Raw genomic sequence first — 23,401 nt, 5'->3', positions numbered from 1 at the left:
GAGAAGAGGCGAAAAAGAGTTGTCGTGGGTGGAGAATCCGAGAGCAGATGGGGTTGGAACTGCCTGCAATAATCTTAGCCAGAAGAGATCTTTTTGGGTGCACGTGGTGAGACAAGTGGATGGTGTAGGTTATGGAACAGTGGGTTCCTTCTTATCATGAGTTGGTGATTCCGATGAACTCTTCCCTTCGTATAATATTGCCCAGTTCTCGTCCAAGTGGAGTTCCTTTTTCTGGTTCTCTAGGACATCATGTCTGGTCGAGATGGAGTGTTCCATGCTGCTCTATATATTATTCTTGTTCCAGCGTATCCAAGATAAGTATCTTGAAAATGCATATGTGAGCATATTGCTGATGCAAATTGAAATAAGAATTGATTCTTAACCTCATTATGTTAAGCCAGTTTAATAACAAGTATATCGACGAAGAAGAAGAAGAAGAAGAGTCCTTTTAGGAACATTCAGATCAGATCCTTTATGTTCATTCAAGTGTGGTAACTTTTTATCATATGAAATTTCATGAACCGAGAGATCCAATTATCTTATTTGGGCTGAAAGGAACTCTTGCTTCTGAAGAATAGATGTTCAGAAGACGGGGAGCTATGCATGAAGTCGAGCTGAACTGTGGTAGTAAGTAGCCAATACCTCCAATCTCTAGAGATGACAACTGAGTTCCAAGGATCAAGGTAAGTCTCAGCTTGCTGATGGAGACCAATCGCCTGATGACATGGGGAGTTCTAAATCTCCGCAAGAAGGATCTGCTCTTATACAGGTAGAGAAGTTGGATTCAAAAGGTGAGCATGGTTTCGAGTCACAGGGACAGTGCCTAGATTCAAAATCCGAGCTCTTGGATGTGTATGCAGCTGCCAACTCGTCGATCGAGGAGGGTTTCAACCACATCCACAGGCCATGAACATGATGTGAAGTGTTCATGGATGTAGCATTCTTGAGTCAACAGCAGTTAGCTGATATACTCCTATTGATTATAATGTTCCTTTTTAGAGTCTGAAGTGTGATTCTTCACTTCATATATTTCTGTAGCTACATCTATAGTAAGAAATAAACAATAAATGCCCCATTCATTTTCTTAGAACATCTGAATCGTGAGATAGGTCTGCAGCACCAGAAGAATGAGAGGCTGTTGCTTCTTGGGGGGATGAAACTGAAACAAGTGTGTAATGAACTTCCTGAGGATGGATGTAGAGATATATATAGATCAAATAAGTAGACATATGCAACACAATTATGAAACAAAAATATAAAACTTAAAATATATTAAAAAATTGAAAAACTTTGAAATGGCTGTGCAAGAAAAGTATCATTCTAAATTATAATAATACTATAGAACAGAGATATGGGTCTTTTGAGTTCTCAAAAAATGATAAAACTTTTGGAAATTGCCAAAAGAATGAATATATTGATATTGTTTAATGTTATATACTTTATTTATAATATTTTGTCCATTTTCAGGTATGAAAAGTGGAAATGAGAAACATTTGGACTGTGAGCGAAGCCCACAGGTACCATATGATCACAATTATTATTATTATTATTATTTATTATTATTATTTATTATGTGTGGATGGCCCGGGCGGCCCAATAACCCCTTCATGCTTTGATACGTGTGCAGAGGTGTGATTGGCACCTTTAAATGTCGTGCTGGGAAGGGTGCCCGGAATAACATGTTTAATAAGAAAATCGAAATAAAAGTTTTCCGATTTTTGAAGTGTCAGCTGAGATCTCTCATCAGACGGTCACAAATCGATCATCACAAGCCAGCCTCGTCAGCTCACCCGACTCCTCATCATCATCTCCGGTTTCCGGTGTTGCAACCAAATCACAGTAACAAGAAATAAACCGATAGGTTTTCCCTTTGATCCGAGCGAAGAGCCAAAAAAGAGTAGGAAGAAGAAAAGAAGACGGGGGAGGTGGGGTGGTTAACCGACCTCGCCGTCTCTCCCTCTCTCGGCATTCCGGTTAAAGCTGATCCGCCACCTCCGAACTCGATGGAGAGCCTGCACCTCCGTCGCCGCCAGCCGCCCCCGCGGCCTCGCGACGCCGCTGGGTCTCTCGTCTTCTCGTTCCTGTTCGTCGCTGTCTTCTTCGGACTCGCCTGCTTGGCTGGGGCCGGGGACTCCGATGCGGCCAACGCGACCGAGGCGCTCAAGGGAGAGGCCGCCAAGGAGGGTAGCTTCGCCGACATGATCGACCGCGCGCTCGAGAAGGAGTTCCCCGAGAACGAGCAGAATGGCGGAGGTTCGTGCAGATCTGAGCTCCTCGTCTCTTTTGCTCTTTGTTGGGAGGGTGGGTTTCTTGATGCGTGGAAATGTGATCGGAGAGGATAATTTGTTAGGGTTCTTGAATTGGTGGTTACCGATCTCGGTTCTTGATTTCGTACTGAATTCTTGAGTAAAGTGGGTGTATTACCACGAAAACATTTCAACCTTCTGCTCTATCAATTAGGGTATCTATTTCTTTGCTCAAATTAAGTTGCAAAACCTGTTGCGTCTTTGGCTTTCTTGGATGCTGAAATTATACAATGGAATTTGGGGTTCTTGTGGAGAAATGGAGACTGGGAATTATATTGCTGATTCTAAGGGCTGCTTAACAAGTTCATATATTAGTTAGTTTGTGAGATCTTGAGTAATTAAGGTAAAATTTGATTGTGGCTCTGGGGAATGTTGGTCACATTCGAGGATCTCGGGCCCCGTTTGTGGTAATTCAGTTAATGTATTGTTCTTTACTCAACGATCTTTCAAGTTTTTAAGGGTTCATAAAGTGAATTTTCTGATCCTTCAAATTTTCACCATTACATTCTTCTACATGCCTATTCTGTTAGATGTACAACTGGATTTGATCAATTTAATCATTTCGCTTGTTCTGCAGAAACTGATCCTGGTGGCTTCAACAACAGTGTTGCCGAGAAACAGGTAATGTTTGTGTAACATTCGATGGTTCTCTTTTCACACATGTAAGCAACAAGGTTTTCGTTTTCCTTCAGTTACAAACAATATGTCTGTTTCTTGATGCCTTTATTGATTGAAATTCCTTCCGGAGATGGCTCAATGAACATCTTTACATGGTCTACTTGTATTGATGGGTAGTTAGTGGTTCATTCTTTGTTGTTGTTGCGGGATGAATTTTTCCATCTTATTTGTTACACTAGGTTGTGGAGACTAGCATTTTATGGTTGGTTGAAAGACGATTCTTTGGAATCCTCTAGATTATGTAGTAAGAATCCGATGTTCATGTTGGTAGTTGTGTAGGATAGCATCTTTTAAATTATGCCTACATGATCTAGATCATGGTTAACAGCTTTTAAGGATTTATGCCTGTGGCTATCGCAGTTGGGAAGCCATATTTGGATGGCAACAAATCTGGAGATGCTAAGCTACATTATCACATGCGAATTTATTGTTTTCAGACTTATGTGCATATACAGATGTAATTTTTATGTTGTTAAGTGCTTAATCTAAGATGATAAACTGCTGTATATGTTGTATCTATGAGCATATAGATTATACAGTATATAATTTGTTCCATCTTATTTGTTACACTAGGTTGTGGAGACTAGCATTTTATGGTTGGTTGAGAGAGGATTCTTTGGAATCCACTAGATTATGCAGTAAGAATCCGATGTTCATGTTGGTAGTTGTGTAGGATAGCATCTTTTAAATTATGCCTACATGATCTAGATCATGGTTAACAGCTTTTAAGGATTTATGCCTGTGGCTATCGCAGTTGGGAAGCCACATTTGGATGGCAACAAATCTGGAGATGCTAAGCTACATTATCACACGCGAATTTATTGTTTTCGGACTTATGTGCGTATACAGATGTAATTTTTATGTTGTTAAGTGCTTAATCTAGGATGATAAACTGCTGTATATGTTGTATCTATGAGCATATATATTATACAGTATATAATTTGTTCTCTGGCTGCCTGGTACCAGTCTAGTGCATAAGGTATTTGGAAAATACAAAAGAATTTAAGTTGCCGTCAGTTTTTGATTCAATGTTTTTTCTGTTAAAGTTTAACAAGATGCATGGGAATCATTGATTTAAAAAGAAAATAGAAGAATGATGACAATAAACCATGTCGACAAGATTATTTAGTCTTTGATTTATACATACTTGAATATTTCTTACTGTCACTGATGCAAACTGTACTATTTAATGGCTCATAGATACTTTCCATCTCGTTCATGGGACTGATTGGTGCTGTTTCTATTCAATTGCTTGCGTTGGTGATTGCAGCACTAACTCTGATGTTGCCACCTATCTAGCAGCAAATTGTTGGAAGCAGGCCTATATTTTTGGTGAATGTTTTTTGTTTAGTTTATAGGTTCACATTATTTCTTATATTACTGCTTGGTGCTGAATTTACTTTAGTATACATGGTGAAGTTCTGGTGGCTTGGATTGTTAATTATCATAATTGGGTTGGATATCTTTTCCTTTGAGTAAGCTCTTTGAGAATGCGAAGTGGATCATTACATACCTCTGAGTTTTTTTTTCTGCTTTTCTTTACCAGGCAGTTCTGGAGACTGTAGCTAGAGTTACAACAAAGAAGAATGAAACTAAAGAAGAGAAGTATGTGATTATCTTGTTAAATATTTTTTACTTATACATATATGTTTCTTTTTAAATAGTTTTGTCTTTATTTTCCCATATTTAGTCAGTCAGAAAGATGTTAAGCATGACTTTTTTAGCCGACTCTTTTAAACCATTTTATTCTTCTTTCCAGGTCATTTCAGTTTCAAGATGTTTTTAATCTGGATAATGAGAACCGAGCGGAGGACATTCCCACCTTAATAGATCGCAAGGTGGTACAAGTTTGCAGAAAACCCTCAATCCTACATGTTAGGAATTTCTTTGGATACACATTGATAAAAGAATATTTCTCTATTACCAATGTGCTTATGTTTATTTTGACAGTTACTTTCTCAGTGAAGGTATTCAATGCATGATAAATTTTGTATAACAGGATAACGTTTTCATCATATCCAATCCCAAGTCAAAATATCCTGTGCTACAGTTAGACCTGAGGTGAACATTATGAGACTATGAGGTAATGTTGAAGTTTTAATACCATGACTTGTTTGTGTGACATACTAGAACATTGTTTCTGCAGGTTGATTTCTGATCTCGTGGTCGTCATTGTCTCTGCAACATGTGGTGGAATTGCATTTGCCTGTGCAGGACAGCCAGTGAGTAATAAAAAATCGATGTTCTTATTTCTATAATTTATTCATTGATTTTGATAAACTAATGAGGTTTCGCCCTGTGCCTCATGTTCTTTTATTGTGGGTTGTAGTTGCATTTTTCTCTACCGCATGTCACCGTTGTCCTCTCCACAGGAATGTATTTGTTGATTTATGAGTATTTCAGGTAATTACTGGTTACTTGCTTGCGGGATCAATAATTGGACCTGGAGGTTTTCGTTTCATCAGTGAAATGGTGCAAGTAAGGTGCCTTTGCTTTGTTGACAGTTACTTTTTCTTTGTGGGAGTAATGTAACTTTGGTTATTCACTTTTATATCTTGTTTCTAAAAATATAATTCTCTTGTTTACCCATTGTCAACATGAGCAACTCTAACTGTTCACTTTTATGTATATATGAAATGCAAAATTTTGACTGTGTTGTTTGGTTACTATGAAAAGCCAACAATTGTTGCTTAAAAATACCCAAGAAAAGTTTTGACCTGGTTATGTGGAAAAACTTGTTTTAGTCAATAATAGTAGTTATTGTACAAAGTTATATTTTTCCTTATACTATTTATTGAATTATCATTAGAATATTCATTAGTATTAACTTTGTTTTATATGCTACTTGCTTACTGCACTACGATGGAACTTTTATTTGTAGGTTGAAACAGTAGCTCAGTTTGGCGTGATTTTCCTTCTTTTCGCCTTGGGCCTGGAATTCTCTATAACTAAGGTAATCTTGTCAAATATTTTCTGTGTTCTGCTATCTTGCTGTGGAAGATTTGCACAACTCATATGCTACATCTTGATTCTAGTTGCTGTTGCATTGCATTTACAGCTTCGGGTTGTTCGGGCTGTGGCTATTATTGGAGGCTTTCTTCAAATTGCTCTATTTATGTGTTTGTGTGGGATAATTGCGTCGGTATGTTTCAATCTTCCTTCTAATAGCAGTTGTATTCGGCAATATCCTTTTTAGTATCATACAATGCATTATTAATTTTGCCTATGCTGCACCTTGTGAATTTTTCTGTCTTGCACTTTGGAAATGTATAATGTTCTTGTTCAGTTGGCACAATGCATTGAGATACATATATGCTGACATTTGATTGGTGTCATTCTTGTGGTTCTTGTTCATGGCAGTGATGTTTTGATGGATACCTTTACAAACTGCAACAACCTATTACAATGCTTCATTTTTTATTACCATTTCAATCAATATGTTGGGCTATGAAAGGCATTTCTTATGTTGCAACTGGCTGACACAGGAGAGATTGTTGGTCCAAATGGCTCCTTCAAATTCTTGATCTAAGCATGGGAATAGTGACTGTTTCAGGATCCTTGATCTGCTTGGTAAAATATTGGCTGCTAGCATCTGTATCTGCTCCGCTTGCCAACCACTAGTAAATTTCATCTTTAGCTTTCACCATATGGTGGTCTTTAGGACATTCTTTTACATGCAGTGATTTAAAAAGCGCTAGGCGTCAAAATGTGTCAAGGTCTCAAAACTCTCGAGGCGCTTGCTTAGGCGTCCACCCAAGCGAAGCAAGATGCTCCTAAATATTATAATTAAAATAATATATAACTAAATAGAAATATGCTAAACATGTTTATCAAGACCTATGTTAGAATTAAACTGCTCCAAAAGCATCTTGTTAACCAGGAATGTTTTGTTGCTCTAAGACATCATCAAGTAAAAGCTAAGGGAGTTTCATGTATAAATCAAAGTGCATATTGCCCATGGTGTTGTAGATATAATAGGAAGGTAGGGGAATGGATGAAGCAATTTAATTAATAGGAAGGTGGGGGAAGCAGAGGCGGCGAACGAAGGTAGCAGACGATGTTGTTGACAACAGTGGACGGAGCTTCAGCGTCGGACGAAGCGTGCGAAGGCGACAAACAAAGGCAATGGAAGAGGTTGCCATTAGCGGCGGACAGAGCTACTATAGCAGCAGACAGAGCTATAGCGGCAGAAGAGGTTTAGGGTTTAGACGAGCTGCAGTGACAGATGAGTTGCAACGACGACAGTTGAGCTGCAGCAGCAAACAAGATTGGACGAGGTTGCTGACGACGGTTGGCAGAGCGAATAAAGGCAATAGATGCAGGGTTTCTTTCACCTTTGTTTTCTTTTACTGGGTCATGCGAGGGAGGGGGTTGGACGGTGTTAGGATAACTATGTTAGTTGGTTCGATTGAACCAATTTGTACGTCCAATTGAATCAAATTTTGAACTTGACCAAAGTTGGCTTGGGTGCTCGCTCGAGGTGCCTGGCACCTGGCTCAGGCGAGCGCCCGAGTAGCACTTCATTGAAGCGCTGCGCCTGGGGGTTTCGCGAGGTGCTCGGGCCTCGCCTCGCCTCACCCGATCGCCTAGATAAGTGCCCAAGTGCCTTTTGAAAACACTGTTTATATGGTTACCTTATCTAAGGAAGGCTGGCTGTTTAGAACTTGTGTTCATCATAGTAACAGTGCTTCCTTTAGACATTTGTAGTGCCTTCTCTTGTTCCCATCTATTCGTAAAAGCTAAATAGCATAATCAGATATTTTGATATCTCCTTGTTATCATATATAAAACTGATTTAAATACAGGATTGGGTTTGTTTAAGGCCATTTTTATGTGGATTATGAAATTCAAGTTATTCAGTAATAAGATTCTGACAACACTTTCTGTGTGTGGTGAATTGATTGACAAAAATGTCTATGATTAATCATAAATCATATTCAGCTGCCTATCAAAAAATATTTTGAACTGTTTCCTTAAGAGTTTTAAGGCAAATCTTTTGGGTCACCATTTCTTTGAGCATCTTTATTTATGCAGATTAGTATAAGTATTTTAAAGGACTTTGCATAGTTTGGATCTTTAACTTGAAATGTCTATTGTTTTTTTAATGACTTTCAAAATGACTTTTTTTTTTTATATAAGATTTGAGTATGATTAGTGGCTCATGTTATTGTTTGTTCTTCTCATTGTGGAAAAATTGTTAGTTTCTTGTTTAACTATATTTTTGTTGCTATTTTGCTATTTACCGATTGTTACTGGGATATAATAATTCTCTTTTGCACTGAAGTTTGTGTTCATCAAGCTTTATGCATCATCAATTGACACCAAACCATATGCTGCACTGTTATGCAGTTATGTGGAGGCAAAACTTCAGAAGGAATATTTGTTGGTGCCTTCTTGTCTATGTCATCAACTGCTGTGGTGAGTTTACATTTAAGATATAACAGAAATCCAAGTGCAATAAATGGAGTATATCTTTGCTTGGAAATGCATTTCTCTATGTTAGCTGCATATGTATTTTTGTAATGTAATGCATAAAAAAATGGCATTTGTTTGAGACTGGAGTTCCATATCAATTTCTATAATAGTGACTTATTATAATTTATAAGTTGCTTCAGGGATAGTTAATACATGTATAAAATGAAAATGATGAAGAGAGATTCCTCTTAAACTATGTACTTTAGCTGTTACTTCAAGTGACTGCAGTTTCTCATTTTTTTCATATCTTAGGCTTTCTTTCCCAAAGATGAAATACAATTTGTCTTATCAGCTAGAAACTTCTATTTTGCAGAGATGAAAGACAATTTGAATATGTATTCTGGTGCCATGTGCCACTGGCTGAAGGTGGTAGAGTACAAAGATCCTGCTCTCATGCTAACATGACCAATTTATTATTTTCTTTCCTGTTTTATATCTTTAAAGATAAGGTATCAGAAGTGATGCTTTTGACTATTTTTTCTGTGAGTAGTTATTTTCCCTCTGAAATTTCTTGAAGCAAAAAATATTTGCTCCAAGAAATTTTAGAGGCAGAAAGTACTGGCAGCCTTAGTTAGCTTCTGTTCCTCACTTCTTGAGTGGTTGATTGTTTCTTCTCCTTTTTTCCATCACTATTTCCATGACCATTTAGTTTCTAGAAAACATGGAATAAAATGCTCTTATTTGTTATAAATGGCATGAAAAACAAAAACAGAATGAACCTGCCAGAAGGTGGAACATTTTTCTAATAATGCAACCAATTCATGCAGGTTTTGAAGTTTCTGATGGAAAGAAACAGTGTTAATGCCCTTCATGGTCAAGTTACTGTTGGGACCCTCATACTCCAGGTGCTGTGGATTAAGTTATGAAACAAAAATTTCTCGTAATATTTTTACCAGTGGTGCTCTTTGCATTGACCGGATATCGGTAGAAGCCAGGGAAACTTGCAGCTGCAGATATACTCATCTTTTTAAGATCCTGAATTTATGTTTAAGTTTCAATTTTATGCTAGGATTGTGCTGTTGGCTTGTTGTTTGCACTACTTCCAGTTTTGGGTGGCACATCTGGTATATTTCAGGGGCTTGTATCAGTTACTAAGTCGTAAGTAATACCTCTTTCCACATGTTGTTTTGTTGCTAAATTGCTTTCCTTTCAGTTGCTGCTTTGTTGTTATCTGGAAGCAGTGCACTTTTCTGGATGCTGAATTTACAAGAAAGCAATTGTTTCGTACAGTTGGTGTTACACTTTTCAGTTGTTTTGTGTATTGTAACTTACTAATCACTTGGGGCATATCATTCTGTGATCCACTGTTAAATTGTGTCATATAACACACTGTATGCAGGTTGTAGTAGTTCCTCAATAATTTGAGTTCTTAGTAAATTGTCTAATTATTTTAGTCTTATTGAACAGTGATTGCAAAAGGCGCTCGGGCGAGGCGAGGCGAGGCCCGAGCGCCTCGCTAATGTCTCAGGCGAGGCGAGGCGAGGCCCGAGTTGCCTAAGTCGCGCTTCGCCCTTGCGATCTTGCTCCGCAAGGATCAGCCACTTTGTAACCTCTCGCAGGTCCCGAAGGACCTGTAAAAGAGAAAGAAAGTTAGATCGAAAGAACGAGCAACGGACAAGTCCCGAAGTCTCGCGAAAAGGGAAGCTTTACAAGCAAATCGTCGAACACCTTGTGTGCACAAGGGAAAAGAGGGAGAGGGAGAAAAACAAGGCTTTCAAGGATGAACGAACAGCTGCAAGCCCATAAACAGCCGCTCACCTGGTCCCGGGCGCAAAACCAAGTTCCCGTAAAGGTCACGTGCGAACTTGCGAAAGAGTGTTCAACGCCCGGTATATAACCGAAACCCCATCCAGCCATGTGCCGCCCGGGGGGTTCCTGGGTGCTGAGATGGCTGACATTTTGGTGAGCGGAGGCAGCACTCTGCTCACCTCCCACGGCACGCGAAAACGGAGCCGTTTTGGGCTGTTTTGGGGTTGTTTTGCTCGGTTCGGTGAGCGATCGCTTTGCAACGCTGCAGCTTGTTCGAACTTACAGATTTACAGCAAAATGACCCAAAACCATGAGAAAACATGCTGTCAAGCAGCTGTACATGCGGGTGTGAGCGACGAACGGTTCGTTGAACGGAGTTGTTGCGGGTGCGCGACGACCGTTCGTGACATTCTCCCCCACTTAAACTGTCGACGCCCTCGTCGACGCTTGTTGGTAATTGTTGATGACTTCTTCTTCATGTCGCAGGGCGTCTTCAGGCTCCCAACTGGCTTCAGTTCGGGGAAGCTTTCGCCACTTCACCAAGTACTCTGTCTGTTCCGCTCCGCTGGGTAGCTTTATCTTACGATCCGCCAGAATGGTTTCCACTCGCTTCTCGTAGGAGGCTGTGATGGGAGGAAGCCGAGTTGGAACACTTCGAGAAGCGTCTTGCGGATCCGAATGGTAGGCCTTCAGGTTGCTGGCGTGAAGAACGTTGTGAATTTTGAACCACGCCGGCAGCTGCAACTTGTAAGAAACATTGCCTACTCTACTGATAATTGGGAAGGGCCCTTCATACTTACGCACCAATCCTTTGTGAACTCTGTTCCTGAAGAATTGGAGTGATGCTGGTTGGAGCTTTACCAACACCAAATCGCCAACTTTGAACTCTTGTGGTCGCCTTCCCAAGTCTGCCCACTTCTTCATCCGTTTTGCCGCCTTCTCCAAGTAAGCTCGCGCAATATCGGCATTTCGATGCCACTCCTTTGCGAAATGATAGGCTGATGGACTACTCCCCGTATACTCAATTGCCATAGTGTGCGGAGTCGACGGTTGTTGTCCTGTGATAATTTCGAAGGGGCTCTTGTTGGATGCAGAGCTCCGCTGCAAGTTGTAGGAGAATTGGGCGATGTCCAACAGCTTCACCCAATCTCGTTGATTGGCACTCACGTAGTGCCGGAGATACTGCTCCAAGAGCGAATTTATTCTTTCAGTCTGGCCATCCGTCTGGGGGTGGAGGCTTGTAGAGAAGTATAACTTTGACCCCAACAATTTGAATAGCTCGGTCCAGAATCGTCCCAGGAACCGAGCATCCCGATCACTAATGATATTGTGTGGGACTCCCCAATACTTCACTACACCCTTCATCATCAGTCTGGCCGCCTCTTCAGATGAACAATGTAGGGGGGCAGCAATGAAAGTTGCATACTTTGAAAATCGATCGACCACCACGAGTATCGATCCAAGTCCCCCTACAGGTGGCAAACTTGATATGAAGTCTAAGGAAATGCTCTCCCATGGCCTTTCTGGTACGGGCAACGGCTCCAAAAGTCCCACCGGCTTCCGCTGCTCCGCCTTGTCTTGTTGGCAAGTAAGGCATGTTCGAACATACTCCTCCACATCAATCCCCATCTTTGGCCAGTAGAAGGCCCTCTCCACGAGAGTCAACGTTCTGTGAATGCCGGGGTGTCCAGCCCAAAGGGAATCGTGACACTCTTTTAAGAGTTCACGCCTTAAATTGTCCACTCGGGGAACATAAACCCTATTCCCTTTTGTGTAAACAAGTCCCTCCTGGACCCAAAATCATCGTGCCTTGCCTTCTTTGATGAGCTGCATCAGGATAACTGCCTGGGGATCACTATACAGTCCATCTCTGATTCGGGAAAGGAAGTTGGAGTGTAACTGACTTGCTTGGCCTCTGCCCTCCAGTTGTGCAGCATTCACGCATTCCACTTTCCGACTCAACGCATCGGCCACGACATTCACCTTCCCGGGCTTGTATTCCATTGCCATATCAAATTCAGCCAGGAAGTCCTGCCACCGTGCTTGCTTTGGGGAGAGCTTCTTCTGAGTTTGGAAATAACTCAGGGCGATGTTGTCTGTCCTCAGCACAAATCGCGACCCGAGAAGGTAGTGTCGCCAAACTCGTAGACAGTGAATCACTGCTGTCATCTCCTTCTCATGCACTGGATACCGCCTCTCGGTCTCGTTAAGTTTGCGGCTCTCGTAGGCCACCGGATGACCTTCCTGCATGAGTACTCCTCCAATAGCGAAGTCCGAAGCATCTGTGTGGACTTCAAAGGGCTCTCCATAGTTTGGCAATTTGAGCACTGGTTCTTCTAGGACAGCAGCTTTCAGGTCTTGGAATGTTATCTCACATTTGTCCGACCACTTCCAAGGCTGCTCCTTCTTCAGCAACTCCGTCAGTGGGGTTGCCCGCTTCGAATACCCGGCAATGAAGCGTCGATAGTAGTTGACGAAACCAAGGAAGGATCTCAACTCTGGCACCTTCTTTGGAGTTCGCCATTCCGCAACTTCTTGCACCTTCGACTTGTCCATCCGAATGGAGTCATCACCGATTCGATGCCCCAAGAATAGGATCTCAGTTTGAGCAAAGTAGCATTTCTCCCTTTTTACGAACATGTTCTCCCTGAGAACCTTGAAAATCGTCCGAAGGTGCTTGACATGCTCCTCGAGCGTTTGGTTGTAGACGACGATATCGTCCAAGTAGACGACCACGAACTTATCCAAATACTCCTTGAATAGCTGGTTCATGAGAGTACAGAATGTGGCCGGAGCGTTGGTTAAGCCAAAAGGCATCACCAAGAACTCAAACACTCCATATCTGGTCACACAAGTAGTCTTTGCTTCGTCGCCTTCAGCAATGCGCACCTGCCAATATCCCGACCGAAGGTCGAGTTTTGAGAAATACTTCGCCTTGCCCAATTGATCGAACAAGTCCGCAATGAGCGGGATGGGATACTTGTTCTTCACTGTTACTTTGTTGAGGGCTCGGTAGTCGACGCATAATCGGAGGCTCCCATCTTGTTTCTTCTGGAAGAGAACTGGAGCTCCGAAAGGTGCTTTTGAGCTGCAGATGAGACCACCGCTTAGCAGTTCACCTAACTGCTTTCTGAGTTCTGCCAACTCTGGCGGGGGCATGCGGTAGGGTGGTCTCGTTGGAGGCTTCACTCCTGGCTCCAGCTCGATACTGTGATCCACGCCTCTGCGTGGTGGAAGAGTCTTCGGCAACTCGGGTGGCATAACGTCTTTGAACTCCTTTAGGATGTTCGCCACCACAGCAGGTTCTTGAATGGCCTCTTCGTTGAGTGGCTCTAGCTTCATAGCAGCCACGAATGTCAGTTCGCCCTTTCGCACCCCTTTCTTCAATTGTAACGCCGAAATATGTTGGGGCTCCTTGGTTCCTCTCCGAGAGACGGGAACCACGCAGGGGTCATCGCCTCCCATCATACATAGGGAGTTCAAGAACGGCATCGGCACCAACTTCGCCGCGTGCATAAACTCCATTCCAAGAATCACTTGGAAGTCATCCAGTGGCACGGCCATCATGTTGGTGTTTCCGCTCCAAGTCCCGATTTTGATAGGAACACCCTTCGCCAACCCGGAGATTCGCCTGGCCTCCGAGTTCACCGCTTTCATTCGGCTTGGGCTCTTCTCCAAGATCAACCCAAGTCGCTGTGCTTCACGATCGGCTATGAAGTTGTGGGTAGCGCCCGTGTCCACCATTGCACGGGTCATTTGGCCATTCAGCTTGATGTCTACGTACATCAACTCACCACTTCCTGCTTTCTGTTGCTTTGTCTTGTTGTTCTCCCCCACTTGACCCCGCATAGCGTTCAACAAACGCATTGCTCCCATTCGGGGTCCTTGCGACTCTTCGTCATCGCTGCTGGATTCTGAACTGCTCGAACTAAGAGCAACAGCTTTGCCCTTGTCCGATCGGGGAGGGTGGATGGAAGCCGTCAAAGCATTGAGTGCCTGTTTCTGTGGGCACTCCCTTACCATGTGCGGTCCTCCGCACAAGAAGCATCCTCCAGGTTTTGAGGCCTTGCCTTTAGGGTTCGGCCCTTTGTGGGAGCTCTTCTTCTTTTGTTCGCCCCCGAGCTCCTTCCCTCGAGAATGTTTTGGAGGGCGATTGCTTGAAGATTGTTTCCTTCTCGCCGGGTCTTCAGAGGAAACAAAGTCGGTGAGCCTTTCTGCAACTGCAATTGCCCCGACCACATCGGTAACATTCCTTCGATTCAGCTCTTGTTGAGCCCATGGTTTCAAACCATCAAGGAAGCTGAACAACTTGTCCTTCTCGGACATGTCCTGTATGTCCAGCATTAGTGCAGAAAATTGCTTCACGTAGTCTCGGATGGTGGTACTTTGGCGGAGTTGTCTCAACTTCCTCCTTGCGACGAACTCTGTGTTCTCCGGTAGGAACTGAGTTCTCAACTCCCGCTTCAAGTCTTCCCATGTGTCGACTCGACACCGACCTTGTTGGATCTCCATCCAACGAGTTCGCCACCAAAGTTTCGCATCTCCATTCAGATACATTGTTGCTATAGAAACTTTGGTATCTTCAGAATCGGGCCTCGTAGCTCGGAAGTATTGCTCCATGTCGAACAGAAAGTTCTCGAGCTCCTTGGCATCTCTAGCCCCTCCGTATCCATGGGGCTTAGGTGCCCCCAAGTTTTGTGGCGGTGCAACGCGGGTGTTGCCTCCTCCCGCATTTAGCGTTCTTGTGAGCATAGCCACCTTTGCCGTGAGTTCCGCCACAACATCCTGTAAATGCAGCACAGAGTCCTTGGTGTCATCAGACAGTCGGTCGACTAGGGCCTCGACCTTGTCGATCCTGGACTTCGCTTCCTCTTGCGAGCTCTCTACCCCAACAAGCCTTTGTTGGCCATGGTAGAGTTCCTCCATGCTCGCTTCCAGAACATCCAGGCGAGTTTCCGCCGTCGTGAGTCTCTCCTTATGACTCTTTTTCCCAGTTAGCGCACCAGATTGCGCTTCCTCCGCTCGCGGAGAGTTGCCAACTTCTCGCTCATCCTGTTCGCTGCCGCGATCCTCGTGAGCGGCTCCAACAGCATGAGAGCGAGTGTGCACATGCAGCCCACCTGCGGCTGCTTGGGGCAAGGTTCCGGCTTGCCCCGTCTTGCTTGATTCGCCACGATGCTTTGCCATGGCGAATTTGCGAAGTTCGTTCGCTGTTCGATCGAAGAGCTTGCCCGCTCTGATACCACAATGTCACGACCTTAGCTGGAATTGCCTAAGGCGTGAGGCACCCTTGCGGCCAAAGACTCGAAGCTAGCGTGCGTTGCCTAAGTCGCGAGTCACCCGTGCGGCAAAGACGCGAACTTAGCTTGCGTTGCCTAAGTCGCGCTTCGCCCTTGCGATCTTGCTCCGCAAGGATCAGCCACTTTGTAACCTCTCGCAGGTCCCGAAGGACCTGTAAAAGAGAAAGAAAGTTAGATCGAAAGAACGAGCAACGGACAAGTCCCGAAGTCTCGCGAAAAGGGAAGCTTTACAAGCAAATCGTCGAACACCTTGTGTGCACAAGGGAAAAGAGGGAGAGGGAGAAAAACAAGGCTTTCAAGGATGAACGAACAGCTGCAAGCCCACAAACAGCCGCTCACCTGGTCCCGGGCGCAAAACCAAGTTCCCGTAAAGGTCACGTGCGAACTTGCGAAAGAGTGTTCAACGCCCGGTATATAACCGAAACCCCATCCAGCCATGTGCCACCCGGGGGGTTCCTGGGTGCTGAGATGGCTGACATTTTGGTGAGCGGAGGCAGCACTTCGCTCACCTCCCGCGGCATGCGAAAACGGAGCCGTTTTGGGCTGTTTTGGGGTTGTTTTGCTCGGTTCGGTGAGCGATCGCTTTGCAACGCTGCAGCTTGTTCGAACTTACAGATTTACAGCAAAATGACCCAAAACCATGAGAAAACATGCTGTCAAGCAGCTGTACATGCGGGTGTGAGCGACGAACGGTTCGTTGAACGGAGTTGTTGCGGGTGCGCGACGATCGTTCGTGACACAGCTCGCCGCTGCTGCTGCTGCCGTCGCTCGCCGTTGCTGCTGCTGCCGCCGCTCGCCGTTGCTACTGCCGCCACTCGCCGCCGTCGCTCGTCGCTACTTCCTCGTTTCTCCATAAGGCTCAGTATACTCTTAATATTAAGTTTATTGAATTTTGAAATGATGAATTTTCTGTTAATAGATTAATAATATATTATTTTGATTTTAATGTTGTTAATTTTTATTTATTTAAAAATTATTAATTATATTATATATTTTTTATATTTTAGCGCCTCGTTTCGCTCGGGCGAGCGCCTAGCGCCTCGGGCGTTTGTGGACCTTGGCGCCTTTTGGCGCCTAGCGCTTTTTAAATCACTGTTATTGAATAAAATTATGTCAAGATTATGAATTCATTTTGTTGCTCTGTCATTTTATGCTTCTTATTAAATTGCTCAAATGGAAATGGGAGTTGACTGCTTTTGTTGAAACTGCTACCAGGTTGGTTGTGCTATGCACATTTTTGGCAATACTTTCTATATTATCCCGTACATGTGTGCCTTGGTTTCTCAGGCTGATGATTAGTCTTTCATCTCAGGTATCTTCCAACTAAAATACTATTTATATAAGCCTTTCTCCATTTATCATGCTCAAAATCAGACTATTTATTATAAACTTTTCTCCATTTTTCATGCTCAAAGTCTTCTAATACATGGGGTGTGTGCATAATGTTCACTGACTTGCATGTTATTTGTGCAGACCAATGAACTCTATCAATTGGCATCGGTGGCATTCTGTTTACTAGTTGCTTGGGTTTGTCTCCAATTACTTTCAGTTGTTTAGCTTTTTCCTTACATTTTCTCTGTATGTTAGTGCTAATTTCTTTGTCTCTGTTGTGGTAAATGATATCTGATAACTGCCTTTTGCATTTAAACTATTTCATGCTTAAATAAGATTTGCTGTAAGATATCAGTCACACCCAGATGAGAACTCGATCAATTAATATCTTGCGGACTATTTTCTTAAGGTAAATAATTTTAGTGGCACATTAATTACAGTTAGCATCAGGGTCAGTGGAGGGTTCATATCAAGATATGCAATTTCGAATAATACCATTCGGTACGGGCGGTATGTATCAGTTCGTCAGCTTACCGGTACGCGGATCTCTCGTTACCGGACGAATATATATATATATATATATATATATATATATATATATATATATATATATATATATATATATATATATATATATATATAATATAAATATTTTTGGCCTTTTTCGATGATGTCACCGAGGCGACGCGACGTCGCCATATATATATATATAAACGAGGCGGCGTCGCATCGCTTTGGCGACGTCGCCCCGCGTGGGAGAAGGAAAAGGCGACGTCGCCCCACGTGGGAGAAGGAAAAGGTGACGTTGCCGAGGCGATGCGACGTTGCCTTTATATATATATATATACCGAGCGATATACCGAACGGTATATCACTCGGTATACAGTTTCGTACCGTAACGAGCGAATGTCGAAACTCCGGTACGGTACGAAATTGTATACCTTGGTTCAGACAAAATTTGGTATCATCTGACTACTTAAGTACCTGTTTCTAAATCATTTGCAAGTTAGGTAAGTTAGCATAGTGGAACCTTTCCTTGCACTTTCTCTCTAAAACATGAAAGCATTGGTTTGACATTTCGGGTTCTAGACCCTAGCTTCTGGGGCCAAAAGGTGGATCTTTTCTCATCTTTCTTTGAGGCAAAGTTGCAAATGACAACAAGAGTATCAATAAGGACATTGTATTTGGGATTTACTTGGGTAATCTTATGTAAGCTTGTTTTCTAGATTTCCAATATCCTGCACTCAAGTACGACAATCTGATACTAAACTTGTGTTTTTTCCTCATTTTCTGATATTGTAAATTCAAGCATGAAAACAAATTAAGTTTGTGCATCTGTGTTGCCTTTGCCTTGTTTACTTCATGGATACTCTCTAATTCTGTCAAAAGCTGTCTTATATTTCGTTCTTGTAATTATGCTTTTTCTTCTATAACTATCATCTATGTGTTTATTTGCCCCTGCCTTTTACTCTGAGTCTTCTGAAACATGAACTTAAATGTTCATCACGTCCAAGTTCTGTTGCATCCTCTTGGAATTCATTTATACATTATGGAAAATGGAAACTGTGTTCCTTGGTTAAGTGAACATATCCAATTTTTTTTGCATCCTCTTGGAATTCATTTATTCATTATGGAAAGTGGAAACTGTGTTCCTTGGTTAAGTGAACATATCCATTTTTTTTTTTGTTATTGTTGGGAACAGAATTACGTGTTCACAGTGTAGTTTAAAAAAAATCCAATTGATTGGTGCCTTGAATAGTAATTTATTTTTCTTGAAGTCATCTTAAATCCCTAACCATTTTTCTATTCACATGTTGGTAGCTATTGTAATTGAGCAGATTATGTGGCTGAACTAGGAACAATCAAAAAAGGAATTGGAGTTTTCTTCAGGTTTAAAAGCCACAACAAATGATCAGTATTTTGGCATGGAACCAATATTTGAGTGTCCTAAAGTTGCCATATCTGTTTTTAGTTGGGTGTAAAATGTAAATATCCTGAAGGTTTCTCTCTGCCTCAGATCTATATCTTTTAGTAGGTTAGTGAATTTTGTGATTAAGGACTTGTTGCTCCATCCCACCAATTCTAGGACTGAGATATCTATGTTAGTTATTTCTAAAGGATCAATGTATTTTTGTGGCAACTCATTAGTTTAACTTCATAGCTCTAGAAGTTTGTGCCTAATGATGTTATGAACTTGTCAGGTGCCTTCAATTTTACTACAAACTATTTCAAATGCTGCTGTGTGGATGCATTTCTTATTGATTGTTTTGGTAATTATCTCAGTGTAGTGACAAGTTGGGCCTGAGTCTTGAATTGGGTTCATTTGCTGCTGGAGTAATGATATCAACCACAGATCTTTCACAACATACCCTTGAGCAAGTAAGGACATTTTTATTACTGTTGTTGACTTGTTTCACATAAAACAGAAAGTTATGACACTGATTATGCTTCTCTTTCAGCCTTTTGTCATCTGAAGAAGTTGATGGTTTTACTCTTTACTTCTGACTGATTTTTTTAATTCATTTGATTGGATTAAGCTTTTGGTTTTAATTTTGCCACCTGTGCGGCTTCAATGAGTGTTGTAGCTTCCATACTTTTGTTTCCACGAACCACGTGTCGAAGTGCAAAAGTGTACTACTTCACTGAAAGAAGCCTTTTTCATTTTGCAGGAGCAAAAGTCAACTTCATCATATATTTGGTAAATAGGAACTTACCTATCCCATTTTTAATGAATGGCCCACTTAAACTAGTTTAATTGACTAGAAGATCAGTGGTGTGGGAAGAGTTAGATGAGGAACTAAGATAACTTATTAAAATAATAAAGGAGATTCCGTTGCTTTTAGTTTGACTGGTAACAGATAGAGCCCCAAAACTGGAAATGATCCATGTAGACCTCATAGTTGGGAAATTATGGCATGTTGTTGTCCTAGTACTTGAAATGTTAAAATACCTCTCATCTTCAATGGGTGAATGTACTGAACCTGACAGTTGTTTAACGATGCCAAACACACTAAATGTCCCTTGACCCATTTAAATTCAGTTCAGTTGCACTAAACAATCAACACTAACATACATACTGAGGTCATTGGAACTGCAGATCCAAATCAATTAATTCTGTGGAGACAAAGGTGATTTCTAGTTCATGGATTATACTTACAAGTTAAACCTTTTGCTACTTTCCATCACTTTATCTCTGGTCAAAATGCACTTGGTTATGAAAGAAACTAAGTGTTGTATTGTGCATGTGCCAGCACACTACTGGTGTTGACTGGTGAAAAGTTCATTAATTATTATGAGAAGATCAAGAAAAAAATCTAATATTTATGCTTCATTTTATGGGAGTTATGAAATTTTATCATCACTTTCCTTTTATGGTAGTTTGAATATAGTAATGTGCTCTTATACTCATCAAGTTTGTTGGTTATCATTTTTCTTTTATTTATTCAATGTATATTCTCTTATTTCAGGTTTGTTTCTTTTTGCAGATTGAACCTATCCGCAACTTCTTTGCAGCTCTTTTCCTTGCTAGCATTGGGATGCTAATTCATGTCCACTTCCTTTGGAATCATGTAGATATCTTGTTTGCAGCTGTAATCCTGGTAATCATTGTTAAAACAGTAGTGGTTACCATTGTTGTAAAAGGATTTGGCTACAATAATAAGACATCACTTCTTGTAAGATTCTAACTCCCTCGTACTTGTATGTTTAGTTCCTTTTTTCATTTTATAAGCCTTCTCTAATGCCTTCTTATGTAGGTTGGCATGTCTCTGGCTCAGATTGGAGAATTTGCATTCGTTCTTTTAAGTCGTGCTTCAAATCTTCATCTAGTTGAGGTAATATAATTTCTAGTTTCTTTTGTGTTGATTCATAATGATTAAATTACTAAATTCAATTAGATACAGGCTTGAATGTTTTCATTATTGAACTATTTATCCAAACACAATTTTGGTTTCTTTGGTCAACTAAATATGTAATAGCCGACATGATGCTCATTTGATATACATCAAAACTTCATTCTTCATGTATGTGTGTGTGTGTGTATCTATATATATATATATATATATATATATATATATATAGCTTTTGCAGAGGACCACTATGTCTGGTGCAGCTGTAAGGTGTTATTAGTTAAAACATAAATTCAGGAATGCAGGTTGATGAGCAGGTCACAATGCTGCTCCATGTTGACAATAGCTGGTTGAGTTGTTCATGCATATATACACTTTAGGTTCTCATATGGTTGTCTTTTCAATATGCAGACATCAATATTTTAACCATGAATCTTTTTAACTGGTAATTAAGTCCTTGTAATCATGTGACTTCTTTTACCAAGTCATGTGACCATACGATTGTTTTTTTTGCTTTTGACAGGGTAAACTGTATCTCTTACTATTGGGGACGACTGCACTTAGCTTGGTATGTAGTTCTTAAGAAGTTTATCCTTTGGAATGTGGTAATTAAATAGAACAACTGCCTATTAGCTACTGCTAATAACATATTACTTGAGCATAGGGCTTCTCTCCCTTCATATCTTTCACTTGACCTTTAAATTGACAATTATTCTTTGCTTGAGATGGGTGTCCTAAAGCGTCCTTGTTACACATGCCATGCTAAAAACCTCATGTTTTCTTCTTCTTTTATTTTTGGCTTCAAGCAACTTCACATATTTTTCAGGTGACCACTCCATTGTTGTTCAAGCTGATCCCTGCAGTGGTTCATCTTGGAGTTTTGCTGCGGTGGTTCAACTCTGATAGCAGTGAGGTAATGAAGTCATTTCATTGACCGCTGCCATTGTTGGATGTTTTTGGTGCTCTGGTTGATGGTAATAATCCAGTTCCATGTGCAGTTAGGGTATAAAGGTGATTGCCTTCGTTCTGATAGTGCAAATAAGCGCATAGCTTTGATGATTCAGGGTTCTCATGATTTGTGACAAGGAATTCACAAGAATGCATGATGGAGCTAGAATAGCGACTTTGGTCCACTAGCTTCATTAATGAATTGAGTCGAGATCCATGTTACCTCAAGATCCATATGAAATTTCAATATCATAAATGGGATCCCCCCTGAATTGCCTCTCATCTGGACGGCAGAAGGCTCTCATTCGGGTTTGGAGGTTGGCTGGCGCTTGATGGGATGGCATTCATCCTATGCCAGTGCAGATTTTGGTGTAAAGTGCTTTTGAAATGTATGTTAGTTGGGGTGATATATAGGACGGTCGAGAGAAATGGCATAATACCCAAATGTATTCATTTAGACAAACTGTAGCAGGGAATGTTAATTTGGTGCAGCATATATACTGTTTTGCGGGTTGAATTCTGAAAAGAAAATTTGGTTCGTGTTGTATGCAGACGCATCCAATAGCAAGACAGGAGTTGGAAGTACCTCAACAGGCAAGAGGAACACAGAAACCAGCCTCGAAATATGTCGAAGTCGTCGACGTAGGGCAGGGGAGGTCACCCTAATTCAATTCTTGTTGGGCTCAAGGAAGATGAAGAGACTGTATCGAGATCATATCCAAGAAGCAGACATATAGAGATCATTTCCAAGGTCTATTCCCGTCCTCGTTTTGATCATGGTGTTTCAGTCGGTATTCCTGCTCTTCCAAAGCTTTTCGTGCTATTGGCCGGCCGTGCCTCAGAGCAGCGGAATTGTAGTTGGCGTTTATGCAGCGACCAGACCTCATATAACTTTGGCGAGGCGACCTCTTTTTCAGTACACGGGCGGTATGTGCTGTGCAAAGGCAGTCTGCATGGTTAATGCTACTTGATCGTGGATGATGACTTGAGCTGAGGTAGATTAGCTTTGATCTCGCAAAGAAGGTGGTGGAGCGTGACGAGCCCTCGAGATGAGAACCGCAGCTGCGCAAGAGACGCCTCTCCGTATGTTTGAAGCCAACACGTCCGAGAAGATGGCTTTATTCTGATTTGACCTATTAAGAGTTTAGGGAGATCAGCCAATCACCGAGGGCTTCTTCAGAAACCTAGTGGTGTCAGTAGTGGATGCAAACTGTGAGAGAGAGATAGAGAGTCGAGTTAGCCCATAGAACATGCAACTGTTGTGGGCCATTGCACTGCCCAGCTTTCCTGGGAGACCATCTCTTGGGCGGTGTCACTGCCAACCCTGGTGGTGCCACCACCTAGTAAGAATTCTGGTCTGAATCGATTGATCCATTCGGCCTAATTTGGGTCTATCAAGGGCTCGATTGCTCCCAGATTAAGTTAATGAGATCACCTCCTATTCCTAACTTAATCTACATGTTAACTACGGTATTTCTTAAGACATTTATTGTAATTTGCTTCGGTGCGTCAATCGCTTCTTCCGGCGAACATCCGATAAACCTTCGGCGATGCTCCGACGGACTTCTGGGAAACTCCTGGACTTGCGACGATCCACTTGGCGAGTTCCGATGAGCTTCTTTGGCAAGCTCCTAGACTTCTCGGATTTGTTCCCGTAGAACCTCCGACGGTCGTCTGGACTTCCGTCAAACTCTTGAACCCCCAACGTGATCATGATCTTGACTCCAACGCAACTCCTACTGCATGTCGTTTTTCCATCGTAGTT

The 23,401-nt window shown here is 41.9% G+C and overlaps 1 protein-coding gene across 4 annotated transcripts; it reads left to right on the top strand.

Moving 5' to 3' along the window:
• Nucleotides 1–1,828: 1,828 nt before the first annotated feature.
• Nucleotides 1,829–23,089, top strand: LOC135582745 (K(+) efflux antiporter 4-like). 4 transcript variants are annotated; one of them, XM_065191442.1, is made up of 20 exons: nt 1,830–2,253; nt 2,884–2,927; nt 4,531–4,589; nt 4,744–4,822; nt 4,984–5,045; nt 5,131–5,206; nt 5,388–5,462; nt 5,866–5,937; nt 6,043–6,126; nt 8,334–8,402; nt 9,227–9,304; nt 9,469–9,557; nt 16,724–16,820; nt 16,982–17,035; nt 19,124–19,219; nt 20,326–20,514; nt 20,596–20,673; nt 21,212–21,256; nt 21,515–21,601; nt 22,189–23,089. In XM_065191442.1, exons 1-20 carry the CDS (start codon nt 2,004–2,006, stop codon nt 22,300–22,302), a joined length of 1,797 nt encoding a protein of 598 aa, XP_065047514.1. In that variant the 5' UTR covers nt 1,830–2,003; the 3' UTR covers nt 22,303–23,089. The 4 variants fall into 4 exon arrangements, with proteins under 4 accessions (XP_065047513.1, XP_065047514.1, XP_065047515.1 ...); XM_065191443.1 differs by lacking the exon at nt 22,189–23,089 and adding an exon at nt 21,687–22,183; XM_065191441.1 differs by lacking the exon at nt 22,189–23,089 and adding an exon at nt 21,687–22,183 and having other exon boundaries at nt 1,829–2,253; nt 5,866–6,126.
• The last annotated feature ends 312 nt before the right edge of the window (nt 23,090–23,401 follow it).

Source organism: Musa acuminata, chromosome BXJ1-7 (assembly GCF_036884655.1).
Source record: "Musa acuminata AAA Group cultivar baxijiao chromosome BXJ1-7, Cavendish_Baxijiao_AAA, whole genome shotgun sequence".
NCBI classification, from domain to species: domain Eukaryota; kingdom Viridiplantae; phylum Streptophyta; class Magnoliopsida; order Zingiberales; family Musaceae; genus Musa; species Musa acuminata.
Note: the sequence above shows the minus strand (reverse complement) of the source record. Positions and strands in the feature narration are given on the sequence as shown.

Excerpts from the sequence above, each read along its gene's own strand:
- LOC135582745 (XM_065191441.1), top strand. The coding sequence starts at position 2,004 with ATGGAGAGCCTGCACCTCCGTCGCCGCCAGCCGCCCCCGCGGCCTCGC. Across the intron at positions 17,036-19,123 it reads TCTGTTTACTAGTTGCTTGG|TGTAGTGACAAGTTGGGCCT; the intron begins GTTTGTCTCCAA and ends TAATTATCTCAG. Across the intron at positions 20,674-21,211 it reads CAAATCTTCATCTAGTTGAG|GGTAAACTGTATCTCTTACT; the intron begins GTAATATAATTT and ends TGCTTTTGACAG.